Consider the following 23076-nt stretch of genomic DNA (forward strand, 5'->3'; position numbering starts at 1 on the left):
AAATAATCCATATCAAATCATAAACATCACCAAAGCTATATTGTAAGGAGTCACAATATTCCCCTCCTTATAGTGCCCGTCTCTTTCAATCACCCACGCTTGTCTACAAAAGCATTAAACATATTCCAATGCCAAAGTGGAAATTTTTTTGGCTCAATGAGAGCAGATTCTCTTTCTAGATTGCATTCTGCTACTTTCTACCCATACCAATAGAACATGGAGGAACATCTCTCCTTCTACATGACCCCTCCTCCATCATCGGACTAAAATTTTAATATTTACAGAAGGAAAGTTAAAAATGAGATTTTATATGGTGCCGGATCGGGCATGCTCGTGCAAGTGGCACCCCCCTTTATATTTGATCCAATGGCAGCGCTGGATTTTGCAAGGGAGCACTTCAGTTTATCATTCCCAATATAAGGTACTTAATAGCTATAGAGAAATTTACCTGTATAAGATTGTTGGGAAAAGTTGCCTTATTTCCGGTATGCCTTATTCCTAATTGTGGCATTCTGTGGAGGTAAAAATGGAAAGTCTGGGTTTTCTTTTTAGGTTTTAGTAAAACCTAAATGTTTACGAAACTCTTGTGGAAAGTGTTCCGGCAAGAGACTTGGGCAAGTCGGCAAGAGTGGCTTGGACGTGGTAAACCAGGTTTGCCTCCGAGGGTGGGAATGTCCCTCGGAGAAGATCTCGGAAACCCCGGTGTAGTATCTTGTGGTTCCCACGTTGCCGTTGCTTGGAGGGGCAAGATTGTCCACGTTGCTTTCGCGCGGAGGGGGAGATTGTTGGGGTTTCACACAAATCCAAATAGTCCCACATCAGATAAGTGAAGTGGGTGGGGATGGGTTATAAGGGAATCGGCACCCTACCCTCTAAGGGCTAGCTTTTATGGGTGAGTTCTACCCGGTTAAGTTCCCTACAAGTGGTATCAGAGTCAGGTCTCAGGTTCGAGTCCCCCGAAGTCATTGGGGTGGGGGGAATTATTGGCCTAGGCAGGTACTGGACCCAGATCGGAGGTTGGCCGTGTGATCCAACCCGTCCATTTGATAGGCCACAATATAAATAGGTTTTGTCCAAAAATTTATTTCCGTAGAATGATCATAGCCCTTCTATCTATAGAGGAAATGCATATTATGGAAATCTCTACAGATGGGAGGGTTGAAATCATTATATGTAAATAATTTTTTGGGCATAATCTATTTACTGTGTGCACCATTAAATGGACGGTATGGATCATCCTATGGTGCAGGACGTACAGTACTTAAAAAAAAAATACGGGCCACCATGAGTCCCATCCAAGCATCTGACACTCATTACCTAATCCCGCACGACTTTTCTAGAAAGAATCATGAGTCATGACTGTCCCAAAAGGGACAAAGGCATCCACTATCCAAGGGATAAAATTAGATCATCTTAACCTGGGGTTAGGATAAATGCGTACTGTAGAGGGAAACCCTAGTGAAGTAAGACTGTTATAGAGACCAGGGGCTCTTCCTCCTAAGTTTGGAGAGAGAGAAAGAGAGAATGTCTGACGAGGAGCATCACTTCGAGTCGAAGGCCGACGCGGGTGCGTCAAAGACATATCCCCAACAGGCAGGAACCATTCGCAAAAATGGTTACCTTGTCATCAAGGCTAGGCCCTGCAAGGTAACCTTCTCGGTCTCTTCTTTCTAGGTTTTGGTTATTGTCTAAGATCTAAGGATGAGTTGGGTTCTATTTTGTGTGTGGTTGGTTTTTATGGGTTTGATTTGAACCCTCTTAGTTTTGTTCTTTCTATCCAAAATCTCGATGGTTTTTTTTTTTTTTATAAATATGGGTGGGTTCTGATTCTTCTTTAATTGTAAATCTGTTATCACAATTGTCTGTTCTTTCTTTATTGGATTCGTTAGAATTTTTTAATGGGATGATTGGGTACTCTCTTTCTCTCTCTAAATCTGGTGAAGCTTTGCCTTTTCTTATCTATTGAATCATCTTTTTCGTTTGATTTTCCTATTATATATAATAATGGTTGTTATTTTACATCTTATTTCAGTGCTCTGATTTCAAACCTTGCAGATTTTGCTATTTATTCATCATTTTCATGTCCATATGTTGTACTTATTTCTTTTATGGCCTTTTTAAAGAGTTTTGCTCTCTGATTTTTGAATTGAAGATAAATCATCATTTATTAATACATACATTTATTTGTGCTTGGTAAATCATTTATTTCCTAGCGCAGTTTTACATTATTTCTTGGCTTTATGAGTTTTTCTTGTGTAGATTCTTCCTTAATTACTAATTGGGTGCTGATAAATTCAAACCACCCCTCTCCCCCATCCCTGCAATCCCCCCCCCCCCCCCCCCATTTACCTCTTTTTACTGGTTGTGAAGCTCACAACCGGCTACTCGAATCCAACTCCTCCAAGCCTCTTTTGCTGCACTCTTAACTCTAATCCTCCTCCGCCACACCCTCATCTCCTCCACCACTCAATCTCCTCTTCTACATCTCTCTAAAATGCATCCTCCTTTTATCATTAACCTCGTGTGCAACCATCTCCACTCTTTCCTTTCTCTCTGGCCGCTGTTGTCATGTCCTCCTTAATTACTTCTGCTTCAAACCCAACTATGACCACAAGTGCAGCGATCATGAAGTCGCCTAATACTTTGTTCGAAGCATACGCCACGCCACTTCACCAAAGTCAGCAAAAGGTTCATGTGTTGAATCTACCTCAAAGCCGGCATCGACAATGAGGCCCAAGCCCCACCTCTTTCATCTTTCAAACTCACTACAAAGCCAAACTCACCTCCACCTATGCCCAACCTTTTATCTTCCAAGCCGACTGACTACAAAGCCAAATTCACCTATGCTGTCCAAAATGCCAAAGAAGGCATGTTCTTTGCCATCGATTGGTGCTCAAGAAAATCCAGATCGACCCATCTTAGATCGACACGTCCTCATCATCACTTGCAGCATGTTCACCCATTTACCTTCTCTCTCCTTCCTCGTCAATGCTACAAACTCAAAAAACTGACGTCAAAACCTTAACCCACAGCAGTATGGGCGCTCGGCTATACCCTTGTCATTGTGACATAAAACATACGCTTGAACCGGTACTTAAGCTACAACTGCTCTGTGCTTGTTACCAACTGCATCTTATGAGCAGACTGCAATAGTCACTCCCACGAACAATCCAGCTCGTCGATCAATTGCCGGCTGCTTTGGACCATCTGAACCCATCAGTGATCTGATGATTCTTCCTACAATGCCTCATTTTAAGAAGGCATCTCTGAGTATGTGGGGATTGCATTGACGAGTGATCTCAGCTGGGTTGCCCGCGATGGCCTAGGGCACAACATTAAGACCCATCGCCTCCATGCTTTGCCCATCCGACAAGCTGACATACTTGGTTGTGATCGTTTCTCTTTTGAGAGGTGCTTGTCGGAGAAGCGGCAGCGGCACTTTTTTCAGCGGCAGACGTCAAAGGAGCGGTTGTGAGCTTACAAGTGGTAAAGAGAGGGAGGGGCACAAATTTATCAGCGCCCTTAGTAATATGTTAATATCTCTTTCCAATGACTTTACGCTTGCACACTAATAACTTTATTGGACCTAATTTTGTTTAGTTATGGTGGTGCATAAGTAGCTCGAGTCTTGTGTCTGATAACTTGGTAATCATCCTTTGATGATAATTACTCTCTGGGCCGTATGTTGTTTCTATTTGATAATCATCTTTTGATGATAATTACTCTATGGGCTATATATTGTTTCTATTTGATTCATTCAAATAAATGTTTCTATTTGACAGTTACTAGCCATTTTGGAATGATAATTTCATGTCATGAGTTTGCAGCTGATTCTGTAAAGTAGATGTTCTTGATTCTTGAAGCCATTATCCCACTTGTGTGATACTGTAGTGGATCTTCTTTTGAGGCCTTTCAGAACCCAAGAACCCTCCTTTTTGGCTTCTGTAGTTTATTCTATACCACGACACTGCTATGTACAGTTGATGCAGAAAGAGAAAAATATTTTTCTTGAAGTATGTCTATCATTAACCTTTTAGTATTTTTCATGAAAGCTGAATATTTAAGGACTTTATTATGAAGTTTCACCACTACGAGGAGTCATTATCTTTTTTGTTTCAACATTTAAGGTTGCAATTTGTGAGGCACTTCTTGAAGGCTGTCCATGGAATACATTTTATGCCACTTTGTCATAGCATTAGGCATGTGAGTCCATGTCATAATTCATAATCCTATGGCCTTGTTGAGTAGGGGGCATTGAGATATTTCTCTCATTTTTTTTTTTTTTTTGAATGGTTGAGATTTTTCTCTCATTGCATCCCTATTTTTCGTTTATCTTTTCTATCCTTCTCTCAAGAAGTCTATTGATTGCTCTCTAGGGGTGTTATCCATTAAAACCTACAGTTATCTCTCCTTAGTTTTAATGGGTAACAATGATTTTAACTTTCCACATCGAATGAGGATTGTTGCAACCATTTCGTCCGAAATCCAATTTCGGATTTCGGTCAAGATCGAAACCGAAATGTTCCGAAACCAAAATTGGCGAAACGTACCCAATTTCGGTTTCGCAAATTTCGGAAATTTCGTCAATTTCGGCGAATTTTGGAAACAAATATTAATTTTTTATTCCTTTTTTCCAAATTTCAGCTGAAATTTCTTCCCAGGAAATCGACATTTCGAGTGTCTTTATCGAATTTATTCGGCTGAAATTTCTATTTCGGCTAGGTCCGAAATTAATGCCAAAACCGAAATTTCAAACCCTGGTTGCAACTATAGTTATAAAACTCCCCAGTGTCCGTGTCGACTTCATTTTACCTTGCCACATTCCACGTTGCGCCGCATCTGCATTCCACGTTTTGCCCTACATAGTCAATAAAAACTGTCGTGACTCTTAGAAAATGGCTTTGGAGGTTTGGGGAGGAGGGATCTCAACTTTGGGTCAGTGTCATTGTTGGGAAATACAGAGCTTCACCAGGGTTTTGGGGATCTGAGGATAATTTTAGAAGTCCTGGGGTGACCATTTGGAGGGATATACTGCCATTCTCGCATTTGTTTTCTCCTGGGATCTGATTCAGAGTTTAGTTTAGTCTCGGAAACGCTAAGGTTTTGGCTTGATCTCAGATTTGTCGGTAATAGCAGTAACAAAGGACAGCTTTATCAAGGACAACTTTGTTAGAGGTCACAATAATGTGGCATGGAAGCCTCTGTTCAGAAGGAATTTTTTTGATCAAGAGCTTACATCCATTGGTCAATTACTGGGTTTACTGGAAGAGAGGCATATTAAACAAGATGGAATGGACAAAATGGTTTGGATATGGAATTCACTGTAAGGTCTTTCTACCAACAACTAGTGGCTTGCCCTCTGTCCCCCAAGGTAGCTAGAGTATGGTCAATCAAAGCCCGCCTAGAGCACCTTTGGTTGGGCGGCATTCTTGAGAAGATTCAAACTATTGATTTTCTGCGTAAAAGGAAGATGATCATTGTGAACCATTGTGCTTCACGCTTAGAGGCAGAAGAATCGGTGGATTATCTATTCATACATTGCAAAGTACTATGGTAGATTTGGGGCAAACTATTATGTAGATTTGGTATCGATTTGTTGTTTCCTGAAAAATTAATTGATTTACTTTCAAGTTGGGCCGAGGGACCATGGAAAAAGAAAGGAAGGATTTTGTGGGATGTGGCTCTCCTCGCTACCATTTGGGTACTTTGGAAAGAAAGAAATGCTAGAATCTTTGATGGTGTTGCAAAAAACTCTGCATGCTTATTAAAGTGATCGCTTTTAGAATCTCTTGGGTTAAGGTTATTTCCATCCTTCAAATTCATTTCTGCCTATGAATTATGCGAAGGGTGGGGAGTTGTGTGCTCAAGTGTAGAGGCTAAAATATATGTGGTCTAAGAGTGGGCCCCTCTTGAGCATGGACTCTTGAAGCTTAACTCTGATGGGTCAAGCTTTGGGAATCCCAGTCCGGCTGAGCATCGGCGGTGTCTTGAGGGACGAGAATAGAGAAGTTTTATAGGCATTTGCGGGGGCCTATAGGGGTAGCGGGCTCCTCCGAGGCAGATGTGAGAGCGGGACATCAAGGAATCAAGTTGCTAGCTAGAGATCGTCTAGTTAATGTGGTGGTAGAAGGGGACTCTTTAAATGCCATCCGATGGCTAAATGGTTCATCAAATCATCCGTGGAGGTTTGCCTGATTTTTCAATGAGATTCTCTATTGGACGAGATCTTCATTGTGGGTGTTCCATCATGTTCGGCGCTTTTTGATTCTCTTCCTCCTTAGTGTCTTTTTGCTAGTGTTTTTATGTGATTTTCTTATTGTAATGTATGCTCTTTCCTTGTATTTTGACCATTTCGGTCTTCTCTTTCAATAAAATTGGGTATTATTCAAAAAAAGAAAAAGAAAAGAAAAACTCCTTTGACTCCTGAATTATGACCGTATCAACCGAGTACTCTACCACACCATGCCGAATCGACTAGGATTTTCTCCAGCCGCGTTCTGCATCCCATCCACATTTTTAAACACCGGTTGCAACTTAAAGAAATCCCATTGTTCTTCTATTTTCTACAAGTGGAGTTGATATTTGTCAGGGTTGTCGAAATGTCGATATTTCGACAGAAACTTTACTTTTTAATCTGAAAGGTAGCATGTTTTGCATATTTTGTGGAGTTGATATTTGTCAGGGTTGTCGAAATGTCGATATTTCGATAGAAACTTTACTTTTTAATCTGAAAGGTAGCATGTTTCGCATATTTTGACTGAAATATTAACGAAATCCTGAAAATTCGGGTGAAATCATGTATTTTTCTGAATCTAAGTGGATTCATTTTGGTAGCCGCCTAATCAAAATATTTTTAGCTGAAACAAAATGTTTCAGCTGAAATTTTAAACAATGTCAGGAACAACATGAATATAAAGGGTGATCGAGCAGAAAAACTTGTGATACCATAGTAAGAAGAGTGGAATTTTTATTTTTTTTCGAGAAAGGTGACAATTTATTGCTAAAGATCGAATTTACAAGGGGACAAGCAGTCCCCAAGAGGTGGAGACTATCCAGCCAAGTGAGGTATGAAAAATGCAAAGTCCAAAGAAATAAGATTCAGGTTGCCAGTACTAGTACTCTGTTAGTTTTTGTTCAAGAACTAACAAAGATAATTCTAGAAGGCATTACTTCAGTTAGTAAAATGATGGTGCTGCCAATCTAGTTCTCCATTGATTAAATTGGCAACATCATCAGTGATGGCTTCATGCTGATTTTTATGGTGATTTTACTTTTGCAATATAACAGCTCTCAATGCTAATACCTTTTGTATGACCATTAGCAAAATGGTACTTTCTTTCTATGCATGAACAGAATGTGTGCAGTAGACGAACACCATATGATGAATTTATAGTCGGACTCACATATAACATGCAATCTCAATGGGAGTGCATAAAACATATGAGCACCATTTGCGTTATTTACCTTTCGGTCCACAAGTGATGCATTGGTACATGGCTTAATTTGTGGTTAGCCACACACATGATGTGAGAGACAATCAATGTAACCATTTGGATGACTTACAGTGGAGCCAACTGTGATGTGTGAAGTATGCAATAAATGCATACCATTTGGCCATATTACAATGGGGTCATGCATGATGCAGGGATATAATGCATGGAACAACTGTGCAACATTTGACTAAAATACAATAGGGCCCAGGTGCATTGCTAGAGCAAAATGCATCCACGAGCCCTTAGAAATTAGAGTATAGCTAATTTAGAGTGTGGCCAATTTTGTTATGCGACATATGTGCATCCACGGGCTCTTGACATAATGTGCTTCAGATGGTTTTCTTCCAAGGTGGAGAAGGGGGAGTGGACCTGCATGTGAAATTAGCTATTGTGAGTGCTGGTCTATATGTACTATTTTGACATGAGAACACCTTCTATGTGGGTGGTACTAGTTGTGCAAGCGTGTGGAGGGCTTGGACTGGTGAGCTGAGTTAAGTCTGGTACTAGTTGTGCAAGTGTGTGGAGGGCTTGGACTGGTGAGCTATGTCGAGTCTAGCATATAGAGTTGGAGTGTTGCAAAATACAGGCCAAGATGAATAAAATTGTTTCTCTAGAATAACACTCCATGGTGAATAGATCTAATCCCCTTTGCTATAGGAAGTTGTTAGGAAAAGGAAATAGTGTTACAGAGATGTCATTTATCATGGACTAGTCCAACTCCCACATCCTCTTTTCTCATTGCCCCCAAAAAAGCGTAGTCTATCATTCAGTCTTTTCCCGTTTCTATTTTTTTAAGTCATTATGCTCCATGCGTTTGTTTATTATTATTACACCCTGATGATCATCTAGATTTTGGAGTTCATTTTTCCTTTTCCTTTTGTAATGGTTCAAAAAAAAAAATTGTATAGAGAGAGTGAGTTACTGGATATGTTCATTAAGATAATGATCAAAATGTGGAGTTTCTCTTTTGTGCTTGATGTTTTCATTGCTTTTCTAATATTATCATTGATTTTTTTATTTTTTTTGCGTTCGTGCGTGCGTGCGTGTGTGTTGATGCAGTTTATTTTTTATCCCCTCACACACTATTGAGGAAAGTTTCCACCTCCTTTTATATGGAATTTAACATTTGGCACAGCATGTTTCTTGTTTCGTTGATTTGAAATTTAAAATAATATAAGCTTATATCTTTGATACAACGGGTGTTTTTGGAAACAGGTTGTCGAGGTTTCCACTTCTAAAACTGGCAAGCATGGTCATGCCAAATGTCACTTTGTTGCGATCGATATATTCAACGGCAAGAAGCTCGAAGATATCGTGCCTTCTTCCCATAACTGTGATGTAAGTTCATTTTTTGTCATATCTCCTGATACATAGAAGTATAGAAACCACCTCCTGTCGGGAAAGCTAGGACTATCAACAAATTAATCATTATTTTTTTAATTTTGTTCTACTACAGGTGCCCCACGTTAATCGTACTGACTACCAGCTGATCGATATATCTGAGGATGGTTTTGTAAGTTTTTTTTTTTTTTTTTTTTTAATATCTTGAAACAATTTTGAAATACTCTTGGGGTCTCGGGTTCATTAGAGCTAACAAACTTGAGATGGGTTTCTTGCAGGTGAGTCTTCTGACTGAAAACGGGAACACCAAGGATGATCTCAGGCTTCCCACTGATGACAATCTTCTCACCCAGGTCTGTGCCTGAATGAACTACACTTAGAATTTTGGGTCTCAATTGCTATAGAACCTTTGTCATAAGTATTAACACTGCTTTTGATTCTAATGCTGTAGATTAAGGATGGATTTGGAGACGGAAAAGATCTGGTGGTGACTGTCATGTCTGCTATGGGAGAGGAGCAGATCTGTGCTCTGAAGGACATTGGCCCCAAATAAATTACCTACAACATCATCTGTCTACCCTATCTATGGTAATCCTTCTTTTTATAGCTTAGCCAGGATTTTGTTTGACGTTTGCCTTGCTGGTTGGTACTAATACTAATTTTTAAGATGATTTGGCAGGTGCACTTGTTTAGGATCTTCTTACCTTCCAGTATTAATGAAAAGAAAAATGGGAGCTGTGGAGGGACTTGTGGAATAGCGAACCATGGATTTTGTTTATATAGACCAGTTCTCTTTGAGTAGACTAAATAGATTGACATACATAAGAGTATATTCTTTTTAAGGGTATGGCAGGGAACTTGATCTGCCTTGTTTGGCAGATTTGGTTCTATTTTACTTTCTGGTGCGATAAGAAAATCACAGTTGAAACTGTTGTTGTATGTGACTATTTTCAGTTGGATGACATTGGTGTTATCCTTTAATTTGTTTGTTTGCTACAAGTTGGCTATGCTAATTTTCTCTTCTTGGTCCAAGTATATTGAAATCTGGCCCTCATTGTTGTGTTCACGTGTCGATATTTTGTTGAGATCGGCATGGAGATGGATGGTTCAAGTAAAGCTTGTACCAAAGAAATATTGCAATTTTATCTGAAGCCATTGTTTTCTCAAGGGACTGGTAAATTCGACCTCCCTTCCTGGTCCCTTCCATACGCCCACCCTCTCTGTCCTTTTCGCATGTCATTCCATTTTTTCCATTTCCTGTTTTGGTTATCCACTGCCCTTTGATGTTGAGAACATCCTGAGTCGACTGCCATGGGCAAGGAGGAGGAGGAATCCCTGCGTTATTTGTGTTGGGTGCAGAGATGATTTTGGTGGCGATTGTAGTGGAGCTTTTGGAATATATGGTGCTCTTGGTCAGGGTTTGGGTGCAGTTGTTCTATTATGCACTGTTTTCTCATAGTGAGAAATCTGCCCTTTGCTTAGCGCCTAAGCTTGGCCTAGTGCAGCCTGCCCTATTTCATTCAGTATTGTTTGATCTATTTTACCTGGGTTTTATGCGATGTGAATGGTGTATGATCCTTCTTTTTTTCTTTTAATGCACAATGTGTAAGGCCACGTTTGGATACCTCGTGTTTGGATTTGGATTTGAGTTTTCGAGAGGGACGTTTTGCTGCTGCAGCAGCGAGGGTGAAGGTAATTGCCATAAATATTGATTTCCAAATAATGTTGAAAATCGAATTTTTTTTTGCACTGTTGTAGCTGATTTGGAAATCTAAGGATCTGATCAAGTTCCAAATCTCAAGTTCAAATGTGAGAAATCCAAATCCAAATCTAAATCTTGTGGGTATCCAAACGTGGCCTGTAGGAATTTGTCATTCAAAAAATAAAAATGTATAAAGGAATTTGCTGGGCAATTTGGGAAAGCTATTTCATGGCTCACTTTTGCATAAGAGAACAGCCACCTCAAATGAATTATACGAATAGACTGTTCTCTCCTGCAAAAGTGACCCGTGAAACGACTTCCTTTGTGTCTAGCAAATCCCATGTGTAAATCATCTAATTTAGGTTTTTTTTCATTTTCTTATGTTTTGATGGTCCTATATTTCAATAGAGTTTGGAATGAGATTTTTGTTGAGAAACGTTTGATATTTTCAAATTTCAAACATAAGGCTGATGAATCTTAGTTCAAATCGGTATCTAATACGTGCCTAGATGGGTCTCACTTAGATTGGAATAAATTACTTTCTTATTTAGAGAATACTAATTAAGATTAGTATTATATTTATTTAGTTGTTTTTATTCTTATCATAAGATCTTTCTATGCTTATCTTGGAGTGGTTTATGTAAGCACATGCTACTTTAATGGAACTCAATGAATGAAGAAATCTATCTTAAAAATCTTGTATTTTTGCACAAGGGAGGATTGATCATTCCCTCGAAGTGGATCAAGAGGTTAATCTTTCCTCTAAGAAGATCGAATCATGTTACGAACCGATTCTAGATTCATGTCAAAAAAACAGTTGGTGAAGGTTCTCTTGGGCCCGTTTTGGATTGCAAGAATAACATTTATGTAGAAAAAAAATTTCTTGGAATTTTTTTCTTCCCACGATTTAGAGGGTAACGGTATGATTATGGTTGATTTAGATGAATAACAACATAAATTGAAGGTCCCTCTAAATAGAAGTTGAACAGGGTTGTTTCAAATAGGAAATTTTAGAAATATTTTTCCATTCCAAAATTTTCTAGAAAATCCTGGCATTTCAAATAGTGAATTTTAGAATATTATTCTATCTCCTGTGAAGCTAATAGATAACATAGCAGGGCATCCGAACGGTTTGGCTATATTATAAAACATTGAAGAAAATAAGTGGCAATGAGACGAATTCTTTTGTGTTCCAGTGAAAGCATTGTGGGTTCTGTCGGCAATAATGTATGTTGTCTCCTATCTTACATTAGCTAGTCTCTATGTCTATGCTACATGCAAATCATCATGGCCAAGTGAACCAGCACCATAGCTTTTTAACCCTCTTAGCCGTGAGTCACATTTATCATTTCTATTTTACACATGGCTCACCCATGATAGGTGGAATCGTGACACAGGCACAAAAAACTAAGATAGGTGGATCTAACCAATTATTACCCAACCAAATTAGGATTCAAATGAATCATGGCAGAGACATAAGTGAATCTGATCTTAATTGGGTCTGTTAACATCCCTAATCACAATCTGATAATCGGATCCATCTAAGGCCCTGTTTATTTAAGATTATGCCAACCGATTGTGAGTGCCAAACGGATTGTTGGCCTCTACCTTTAACTTTTGAGTCCAATAATCGATTGGGTACTCACAATCGGTTGTAATAATCTTAAACAAACACGGCCTAAATGTTGGATCCAATGAGCTTGTTGACACCCACAAAAGTATATTTTTTGAAATGGACTATGTGTATTAGCTTGTTGACACCCACAAAAGTTGAGAGATCTCTTTGATTTTTTCCTTACTTTGTTAGAGGAATTGATTCGTACGGCAAAATAATCTGAGTGATTGCCATTATCCATAGTGGAAGTCTTGTCATATGGGCCCCACCTTTTTGTATTGGGTGCCACTTTTCTTTGCCGGGCTACAACTCTAGATTCTTTATGACTACTTTTTTTATACTACAAGGGGGCGGCCTGGGAACAAAAGGGGCAATTTTTACTTTGGTGGGATTAAGCAGATCCCTGATTCATCATTGTCTAATCTTATGCCCTTTTTTTTGTTAATCATTTGGAAATGATAAATACATCCTCTTATTTACAAGAATCTTCCTTTTGGCCTTTTGGCTAACTCATTTTTTTGGCCAATCTGCTATTTGTTAATACTTTGTCGCTCAAAACACGGTTCGGAAATGATACTTCCATCCCTTCTGTTTAAAATAGAGGAGAGGATGATACAGAAAAGGGAAAGAAAATAAGAAACTCAGGCCTCTAATGAGTTAATTCGAGGAAACTCGGCTTCCAATATGCTAGCCATACGACATTTACATTATATAGAAATTAGTGGAGGCAAAATAAGAAAATAGAAATGAGCAGAATAGAAAACAGAAAATAAGAAAACATAATATAAAATGATAATGACATAAATAAGAAACCATCTAAATAAGAAAATTTATTTCTAACAAAAAAAAAAGGGCAAATAAAGTAATTTGTAAGGAAAAGACCACCGAACGAGGAGAGGGTGAAAATATCAGATTCATTACCCCCTCCGGCCCAAAACTCGCACGGGAATCATCGGCCATGTACAAATCAACTCTCGAGATGAGCGGCCTGGATTATTTGACCATGGAACGTCGTGTAGCATGGTAATAATAAATGTCCGGACAGAATGGCAGAATTCTTCTTATACCTCCATCATTCATTCAGCATCAAGGACATTTTCGTGCTTTTGATTGTACATCTGCTCCAGGTGAACGTTACGCGCACGCGCACCATCAATTACGCGCACGAGGCCAAGGAGTGCGCATTACGCTCGGATCGGATTATAGATTAATAGCAAAGGGCCCAACTCTCCTTCTCTCTCAGCTTTTCCATCATCTATGGCTACTGCTTTTTCAGAGGAGTCTCAAAGGTCTCTCTCTACAGTGATTCGGATTTTCTACATTTTCTTTTAATTTTGCTTGTTGGGTTTCATTCTCGTGTGTTGTTCTTGCAGATTCAAGATTGAGACCTCACGTTCTGCAAATCCCTTTACTCTTGATTCCGTAAGAGAGGCTCTGATTCGACAGGAAGATACCATCGTATTTAGTCTCATCGAGAGGGCTAAATTTGCAAAAAATTCTCTGATTTACGACCAATCTTCGGACCTTATTCCGGGCTTTTGTGGCTCTTTGCTGCAGTTTCTTCTCAAGGAAACGGAGACCCTTCATGCCAAGGTACGTATTTCTTTTTTAAATGGGGGTTTTTTTTTTTTTTGGGGGTGAAATCTGTCGTTATTCTTTGATTCTTATATTGGGTTTTGGGAATTTTATATGCTTGATTCCTTGAAGCGAGGGTTTTCTCGTTTTTTTGTTCTTTATTTAAATTCAAATGGGTTTGCCTTTTTTTATGTGATAATTGTCGTTTTCCTTTGGTTCTTGCTTTGGAGTTTTTGCCATTTTTCTACTGTTGTTGCCTTTCTGGTTGGGAAAATGATTTTACCATGATTAGCAAACAGTCTAGTTAATTTCATCATTTGCTATATTGTAATGGTGAGTTAGAATTTGGTCATAGACAACATCAACTGAGTTTAGCAGTAACTGAGGGTGTTGAGCAAACTGTGTTCTGTTCTTGGTTAGTATGATAAATTGAAAAGCTTGTGTTAAATCAAGTTGTTGGTTGGATACCTAGATTTTAGAATCCAGGTTTTAGTTTGAAAGCGGTGTAAAATTCTGGATTTTACAATCCATTATCCTGGATTTTAAGTAAGAAAATCGAGGTTTTAGAAATCTCTCCCTCATCCTAAGATTTCTGAAAACAATTTCCTACTCTCTCGCTCGACGGAAAGAAGGGCTAGAAATCTGAAAACGGACATATGGTCTCCTTCTTCTCGCGTCTCCCATCCAGGATTTTGAGGAAATCAAAGATTCTAAAACCTGCCTATCCAAACGGCCCTTAAAGGTTTTAGAGTGGGTCAGACTGCTTATGATCAAAATCATGGCATCGGTCATCTCGCATCTGTTGATTGCTGGCGACTCTATTGGACTATAAAAATACAAATATCTGGCTTGTTTGTTTTTCTTGTCTTCATTGATGTTGGGGTTTATGAGCACGGTGTTCCGCCTTTAGTTGGTGTCTTGAACTTCTGTAAATATTTTTGCTGCCATCCTGTTAGGATAAGGATGCAGATAATCAATAGCCCAACTGTCAAATTCAATGCCCATGTATTTGCATTGGGAGATGAGGATGCTCGTAGCTTGGAAAAGTTAAAATGTTGTTTTTATTGTTGTTATGGGTGAGAAGGGTAATAACATCTTTGTGGTTTTATTATCTAACATTGAAGTTGGACAATTTGCTAACGGTGGAAGTGGTTGAGGTATACTAACAGCCTTGGCATTGTAAATGCTACCTATGTCCTTGAAAGATTTGTACAGTTTCAGAAAGGACAATTTGCTAATGGGAAAAAAGAAAAAATGAAATAAAATAAAATATCAGACATTGTCTTTTTTACTCATTGCATATGATGGGTGTTTGTTCTGATCAGTCTAGATGTAATATTGCTCTGTAAATATTTAACTTAAATTTCCTATTCGAGATTCTCTTATTGTGTTTGTTATTTGAAAGAAGGCCTTGAAGGTAATATCAGGAAGTCATGGTGTCTTGGGGCTTTTGGTTTGACATTAATTATCAGAAGCAGCAAAATGTGGAAGCAGATGCAAGAGCATCTAGGAATCATGATATCCCAATGCAGCTGTAGCATCCTAAGTATAATATTCATGCATCTGTAGTTCTGAATGATGGATGTTTATAAGCGAAAAAAGAGGTGGATTTTTCTTGATCTAGGAGAAATAAGCCCCAGGAGATTGCAGTTAGCATTATTAAGGGGCTGTTTAGATAGTTTTCATTTATTAAGATAGGCTCTGTCAAGAGTCTTTGGCTAAATAAAAGAAAGAAAGCCAAGCATGACTCCTATCACTTTCTTATTAGTAAGTCAACGTGGATTTTAGAATCCAGATTTTAGTTTGAAAGTAGTGTTTTGATTGACCCTCCCACCTCATGGTTGAAGAACATGGTTACATAGTTTCTTAGGTAGAAGCTGGGCTTTTCTGCAACAATACATGGAATACAAATTATCTTATTCGCTATAACTATTCCATGATTGGATGCTCTTATTTTTCACATTTCCCATATGTACAGAAAGCAGGAGATTGTATGGTGACATGATACGAAAATTAGCTATAATTTTTCTATCATTTTGCTGCTCTTTTTCTCTAATTTTCCTTCTGTACGGTAAGCTTGTGGATTATATGATTAGATATGTATCATTTGCAATTGACTGAATTTTTATTCTTAAAACACTTACCAATGTGCATTAAAAGGTGTCATGCTCCTGAGATATAATATTCCATGCATTTTAAAGGCCTATGATTCTCCATAATCACTGATGTATTTATAATTTTGGGGCAGCATGCCAAAGTGAAGTCATGGATATATATTTTACAGGTTGGTAGATATGAAAACCCAGAAGAACACCCTTTCTTCCCCGTACAATTGCCACTGTCTCCTCCTCACAACTACCCACAGGTAAGCTTTCCATATCATTTATCTGTCCTTTTTCCATCCAGGAATCTTAAGTATATTTTACTGCGAGTTCTATCACAGGTGTTGCATCCAGCATCTGCCTCCATTAACATAAATAAGACCATATGGGATATGTATCTCAATGAACTGCTTCCGCTGTTCAATATTGAGGGTGACAACGGCAACTATGCACAGACAGCAGCATGCGATATTGCATGTTTACAGGTAAAAATGGAAAAAAATCATACTTTGGGCAGTTCTAACTAATTCCATTTAGTTATGACATGAAAATTGTTCAAATTTCACAGGCTCTCTCGAGGAGGATCCATTATGGAATGTTTGTAGCTGAAGTCAAATACATTGAAGCTCCACAAGACTATGGGCCTGCCATCCGTGCACAGGTTAACTGCTTCAAAATTTATAGTTCCATTGATAAGCAAGCAATTAGATGGCTTTGGCCTTTTAATCTGATATACAGTACATTTTTCTGGGTTTCTACTGGTTATTGAAGGAAAGAACAAAGTAATAAAATTAACCCTGTGGTCTGATCGTTACTTTTTATCTTCTTTTGCTTGTTCTAGGACAGGGATGCTCTGATGAAACTGTTGACATTTGAGACCGTCGAACAAATGGTGAAGAGAAGGGTAGAGAAGAAAGCCATGACATTTGGGCAGGAAGTAAGCCTCAATGAAAAGGGCGATAAGTGCCAGTTCAAGGTTGATCCATCACTGGTTTCTCGCCTCTATGGAGACTGGGTGATGCCTCTGACCAAGCTTGTTGAGGTTGAGTACCTTCTTCGGCGGCTCAACTGAATCATTGCCTCATGCAGTGCAGTGACTATGAGGGTTGAGAGTTTTTACACAATTGGTCAACCCATTTATGTTCCGAACCCATTCCCCCTGACTAAAATTCCTAAAAGAGATATTTTCTCTTGAATAAATGGATTTTTGTAAGCTTAAGTTTAAATTAAGGCAGATTTTTACGTGGAATATGGTGGAACTTTTGATCTCAAGTGGGCGGGGTACAAGGCAAAGCCTTCTTTTTTGAGAAAAAAAGCATTTAGACAGATTTTGAAACTTTAGACACAGTAAACCTTTTCAAATATATGTATTTTTTAAAAGAGACTGCAAACATCTCATAATAGTTCCATTTTGCTTCAGACAGGAAGAAAACTAGAGACAAGGAGAATGCATACAGCAATTCAGTAACGTTCAAATCTTAATAAGATCAATAAAAAATATCACATTGACATAAAAATATTGTACACTAGCCCAAGCCCATTGACAGTGAAGGTACTGAACATGTATAGAGAACATACACAGCTGTTCGTTAGGATTCTTTTGTCGCAGAGGAATGGCCGAAAATGTAAGATGCAAATCCCCAAACAGTAAGGATTAAGGAGAGGATCTTGAAACCACTCATGGGGTCGTGAAATAAGACCACAGCTGCCACACTAGTAAGAGGCACTCTGATTGCATTAAGAACTCCGGCCATCACGGTCGAAGTCAAAAAGAGCACAGCTGTGGCTCCTAAAACTCCGAGCTGAAAAGTAACGGCACTCCAAAGCAGAACCATGTAGTATGAGACTTCCCCATGCTTGAAACTATTAGCTTCTGACTTCATTGCCTGGAAATCCTTATTCACAACAACTCCAATTGTTGTAAACACAAAGGCAAAAAGCGAAACCATGACCTGCTGTTCTAACACTACATGAAAAGATCGTCTTCCCATCAACTTCACAAAAACTAGCTCTGAAAGAGCAAAGATCAGACCATGGAGGGCTGACCCAAGAATATCCCATATAAAACCCAGAGTATATTGGCTACTACTTATGCCTTTATAACGGTCTGAATTCGAGTCAAGTGCTATGATAACTACACCGGCTGTGATGACGACAATGGCGTTTAAAGTAGATGGAAACAGTTTGTTTTTCACTATAAGATATCCAAATAGTGTAGAAAATACAAGGGAGGATGAAGCAAGTAAAGAAGCTGTTGATGCTGAAAGATAAGCATAAGCCCATGCGTACATGAGGTTATCAGCAGCACTAAGGAAGCCTAATAGAATGTAAGAAAGAGTGAGTTTGAGGGTAAAGGATGTGGGTGATACTTGACCTAAGAAATACATAGGAATTAAGAATAGAGCAGTTAAGGGCCATCCTGCAACTGCTGTCCATGAGATAATCCACTTGCTTTTGCCTCCATCAGTGAAATAAAGACGAGAAAAGAGGCTTGAGGCAGGAAATGCCACAAGCATTGCACTACTGCTAAGAATTAGTAAAACCCAATATGAGATTGGCTTCCTATTGTATGTGGCCCAAGCTGTGGCGATAAGTTGAGAAATCCGATCCTGCAACGAGAGAGAAGGTATTGGTGTCTCCGAATTTGCCCCTAAAGTAGAGCACAAATAGCAAGATTTATATGGTGTTTGCAGCTCAAATGAGAAGAACATACCTATACAATGTAACATTCAACAACAAATTTTAACCAAATTTATAACATTTCATGGAAGTTCTATGTAATAATGAACTATATTGAGCATCTATGTCAAAACAAAGAAATGAAAAGAAGTCAAACACAGAATGACACTACCTTTCCATTTCACCGCCTTTCAATCCATCGGATAAAAACCATTCGATTTCATTTTTGAGCCAATCAAAGATTCATTTACAATTTTTATCAAAAAAGATTCAAGTTGAATCCTAAAGCATTTCCATGGGATCCGAATGGGTTGTCGAGCATCAATCGAGCAAGCTAGAAGGCTAAAAGGCCACGCTTTGATTCTATGAGGTAGTTTCTTGCCAACGAGTGAATTTTTCCGAATCAGTAATTATGGGAGTAAAGATGGATGATCAATTCATGGAAGCATTTGCTAGCATATTCGGGTGCAGAAGATGGGTAGAGGATGGGATCAGAAGAATTTGTTAGCATTTTTTTAGTGTAGAATATTGGACCTCCCTAGCGCAGACCTTGGTTTGCCTGTATGTGTAGACAAACCGAACAAGTCCCTTTGGAGCCCGGTAATCGAGAGGCTTGAAAGGAAACTCTCTTGGAAAAAGGTCTTGTTATCCCTCGGAGCTAGGATTGCATTGACCAAATCAACACTAGCAGAACTCCCTATTTATTACATGTCTTTGTTCCCATTCCCATGTAGTATTTTAGATCACATGGAGAGAATCCAACAAAGATTTTTACGGAGCGATATGGAGGAAAGTCATAAATATCACTTGGTAGCATGGCTATGTTTGCAAACTTAAGCATGAGGTTGCCTTAGTTGGTGAGAGGATTAAAGGAAATGAACCAAGCACTTATAAGCAAATGGCTATGGAGGTTTGGAGTAGAGTCAAGTCTTATGAGAGAGAATACTGCGAGGAAATGTGGGACGGAAAGAAATGGGCTGAGCCCTCGACAATTAGCAAGGATAAGAAGATTGAAGGAAATGAACCAAACACTTTTAAACAAATGGCTATGGAGGTTTGGAGTGGAGAAGTCTTACGAGAGGGATTACTGCAAGGAAATGTGGGATGGAAAGAAGTGGCGGAGCCCTCAACAATTAGAAAGGGTAGAGGGTTCAGGAATAAGGAAGAGCATTGATGGTGTTGTATAAATCTTTAGCAAGTGGACCAGATTCCAAGTTTGCGAGGGGTGTACTTCATCTCCCCTTGAGATGCTTTTCCCTTCACTATTGAGAGATGAAGACGACAAGAAAGCTTTTGTAAGCTCTCAACTTAAGCAAGATGATGTGGTTTTCTTGGACCCTAGACGAAGAATCTTAGATTGGGAAGTGGATCTGTTGCTTTGTTGATGGAGGTATGAATAATACGAATGTATGAGTGCAATGCGAAGACTGAAGGACATGACACAAAAACATCTAATGGTAAGTTTTCAGTTAGATCACGTGCATAGATTGGTGGGTAGAAAAGAGGAAGGGGTCAAGATTGTGTCACTGTGGTCCATTCTGGCCCCACCCAGGGTGTTAGCATTTTGCTAGATAGAAAGCTGAGATAAAATACTTACCATTGATCGCCTCATTAACAGGAATCAGAGAATTCAGAACCAATGTTGCGTGTGTATGAATGCAGAAGAATCAGTTAATCATTTACTGATTCAATATTCAAATGCAGCAGAAATCTGGATTTTTTTTAAAATTAGCAAATGAACAAGTCATGTGCTGATTTCAACATTAGATATCATATATGGCTGAATGGGAAGTTGACGATAGTTTTTTTTAGCATTTGCCATATATGCTTGATTTTCTAGGGTGTTAGATCAGTGATGCTTTGTACTGTGAACTCTGATCATCTTCTTTTGCTGGTTCTTTTGATTCCGTAGTATAATTGTTCCTATTCAGAAAAAAAAATCCCTTGCATTGAGGTATTGTGGTGGAGAAGTCATCTCATCCAATGTTTTGAAAATCGGAATCGAATCGTAAATCGTAATTGGGGTCGAATCGTATCGGATGGTAAATCGTATCGTAAATCGTAAGATTCATTCAAAAATATAAAAAATATGTATAATAAAAAATTATAAATAAATTAAAGAATAAAAATAGCCAATTATTCATTAATTCAAACAGAAACTACCATGATAAGCATTCAATATCGTAATACAAATTGTTTGCTGACAAACTTGACACATACTAATCATCTAAGCCTCATCCAAAACCATGAATCTTGGTTAATATTCTTTATAAAAAGACACATGATCATATCAATTCTCAAAGTCTCAAACATCAAATGAGAAATATCAATCATAAAAGACGGGAATCGATGTTGTCCTTATTATGGTAGTCTCCCACATCGACTCCCACCTCGATGTGAGTAATGTCCTCAACAAATGCTCTGTGCTCGATTGGTTTGATTTGTTCGATGTCCTAATCCTCCTCTGTCGTCTTCCTTCTAATGAGAGGGATTTCAAAGGCTTCTTGTAATGTAGAAAGGAAATGAGGTCTTTTGAAAGAAAGACATATTTTCTTTTGTACAAAACTTAATTTGGATAAATCGCATAAATCGTACGATTTACGATCGAATCGTAAGATTCACACAAATTAAGATTCATCATGGGATTCAAATCGTTTTGCCTAAGAATCGTAAATCAAATCGTAAATTGAACCGTAAATCGTAAGATTTTCAAAACAATGATCTCATCCACTTCTTCCTTGCCATCATATCTACAATCTCTTGGCATGTTTGAGCCATCCCTTGCTAAAGTAAACGAAAACTCTTGAGATTCCACTCTTTTCATTTACCCTTCAACAACTTAAGATTGAACATAAATCTAAGAAACAGACCATCTTGTTGCAAAGTGATTATATCAGGGTTTCGCTGTCAAATAAGATGTTATTCTTATGGAGGATGGTGCTACAGAGCTGTGAAGAGGAAAAACATGGAACAGACCTACGGCTACGGCTAATCTTTGTTCACAGAATGAACTAAACCAAAAGATTGTGGACTTTACATTGGTGATGCCTAAACAGAGAAGGGAAAAAATTGTGGTGACTCCTGCAATTCTGGAGTAGAACATGATCAATGAATCACTATCTAGTATGTATCCATACGCATTTAAAATCTGATACTTGAACACCATACTTTTTTTTGGTTGCATCACAGACTCATAGTCAAATAAAGAACTAATTCACGTGGTTAACACAAAGTCATTGCATTTCGTTTTTTTCATAGCTTTCGTTTGCTGCTTTTTTTGCATTTTAGGGCTCTGAAAAACCCAATTGGAAGGTGTTTTCATTCAAGGAGCTCTATTCCTATCAGTCAGTCTGCATATTAAAACATTTTTGACATAATTTTATGAAGGAAAAACATGAGCATAAATTCCAAGTAAAAAGAAAAACTCATTTGTTTTCATGTAAAATCGAGCAACAGTCACGCCTCAAGCAATGTACATATCCCCCCAATCAAGAAATTACTTGTAGTTTGACACGAACAGAGTACCAAATTGAAAGTTAAACCCCAGAAACAAAATAAATTAACTTAAAATTCACAAAATTTCAATATATCAACAACCAATTAGCTGAAAGAGGAAAACGGAAAAAACCCATATTTCTCAAAAACTCGTTGCCACTACAGCAGGTTCCTGAGAATTTTTGAATTACATCGAATCCGTTCCAGATAAAAGGCAATAAAACGAAACCCATTTGAGAGAGCTGGTCACTGTTGAGAATCACTCCATTTTATTCACTTCAAATACACAGAACCAAAAACCCATGAAGGGAAAACAGTTATGAATAACTTCAGAAACCCAACACGAACAAAAGAATCAACTTACAAAAAATGGGGAAAAGACAGCAACAGTTGGAAGACGAGATAAAAAAATTTAGTAAATGAGAGGAGTTTTTTGTAAACAGTCATCAGTTTCCATGAATTTTCTAGAACAGAGATAGTAAAAAAATTCTAACCGTTGGGAAGATTCAATTCGTGTGGGTACTCGGGATCCATGAGAATATCCTTTGGTGGAAAGATCCAAGTTTCTGCAGCTCGATATTATATGGGAATTTGCAGAAACAAAATGATGCAAGTTGCCCAACAAAGATATCATGAATTTCACGACTTTCCTCTTTTTGAGGGGAACTATTCTAAAGTATCTACCATGTGTGGGTTACAGCGCAAAATTACAACCGATGATTACAGCTCGATCAGAGAAATTTCGATCGTTGATTATGCACCAATTTTGAGATTAGTAACGGTCCATTTTTGTTCTTTACAAATTACAAGCCCTTTGTCAGATCGATGGGGACTGATATCGCCACTTGTACATTTATAATGGGAAATGTTATCAGCACTAGTGTATTTTGATGATGGCACTCCTCACTTTATTAAAAGTACGGTATGGCCCGCACCATAGGATGATCCAAACCGTCCATCAGATGGGCCACAGCCTAAATAGGTTGTGTCCCAAAAATCATTTCCATAGGCTTATCCAAACCCTTCGATCTGAATGTTTGAGGGTTGATCCTAACCTATGGAAATAATTTTTTG

At 38.4% G+C, this 23076-nt stretch overlaps 3 protein-coding genes across 4 annotated transcripts; 2 read left to right on the forward strand and 1 right to left on the reverse strand.

The window, feature by feature from the left end:
• The first annotated feature begins 1448 nt into the window (after positions 1-1448).
• LOC143879553 (eukaryotic translation initiation factor 5A-2-like) lies at positions 1449-9866 on the forward strand. The gene is made up of 6 exons (XM_077381993.1): positions 1449-1647; positions 8709-8831; positions 8950-9006; positions 9113-9187; positions 9286-9422; positions 9514-9866. Exons 1-5 carry the CDS (start codon positions 1525-1527, stop codon positions 9385-9387), a joined length of 480 nt encoding a protein of 159 aa, XP_077238108.1. The 5' UTR covers positions 1449-1524; the 3' UTR covers positions 9388-9422; positions 9514-9866.
• A 3389-nt stretch (positions 9867-13255) lies between these two features.
• CM2 (chorismate mutase 2) lies at positions 13256-17077 on the forward strand. Its single transcript, XM_077381997.1, has 6 exons — positions 13256-13440; positions 13525-13744; positions 16011-16091; positions 16170-16313; positions 16397-16489; positions 16670-17077. Exons 1-6 carry the CDS (start codon positions 13409-13411, stop codon positions 16898-16900), a joined length of 801 nt encoding a protein of 266 aa, XP_077238112.1. The 5' UTR covers positions 13256-13408; the 3' UTR covers positions 16901-17077.
• Positions 17078-17280: 203 nt separating this feature from the next.
• On the reverse strand, positions 17281-22658 carry PUP5 (purine permease 5). Of its 2 annotated transcripts, none has more exons than XM_077381994.1 (2): positions 22497-22658; positions 17281-18478 (listed from the first exon to the last, which is right to left on the reverse strand). In XM_077381994.1, the coding sequence occupies exons 1-2, from the start codon at positions 22534-22536 to the stop codon at positions 17418-17420; spliced, it is 1101 nt and encodes a 366-aa protein (XP_077238109.1). In that variant the 5' UTR covers positions 22537-22658; the 3' UTR covers positions 17281-17417. The 2 variants fall into 2 exon arrangements, with proteins under 2 accessions (XP_077238109.1, XP_077238110.1); XM_077381995.1 differs by having other exon boundaries at positions 17281-18437; positions 22497-22651.
• Positions 22659-23076: the final 418 nt, after the last annotated feature.

This window comes from Tasmannia lanceolata, unplaced genomic scaffold, assembly GCF_043159265.1.
Source record: "Tasmannia lanceolata isolate RefF3 unplaced genomic scaffold, GAP_Taslan_0.1 ptg000006l, whole genome shotgun sequence".
NCBI classification, from domain to species: Eukaryota; Viridiplantae; Streptophyta; class Magnoliopsida; order Canellales; family Winteraceae; genus Tasmannia; species Tasmannia lanceolata.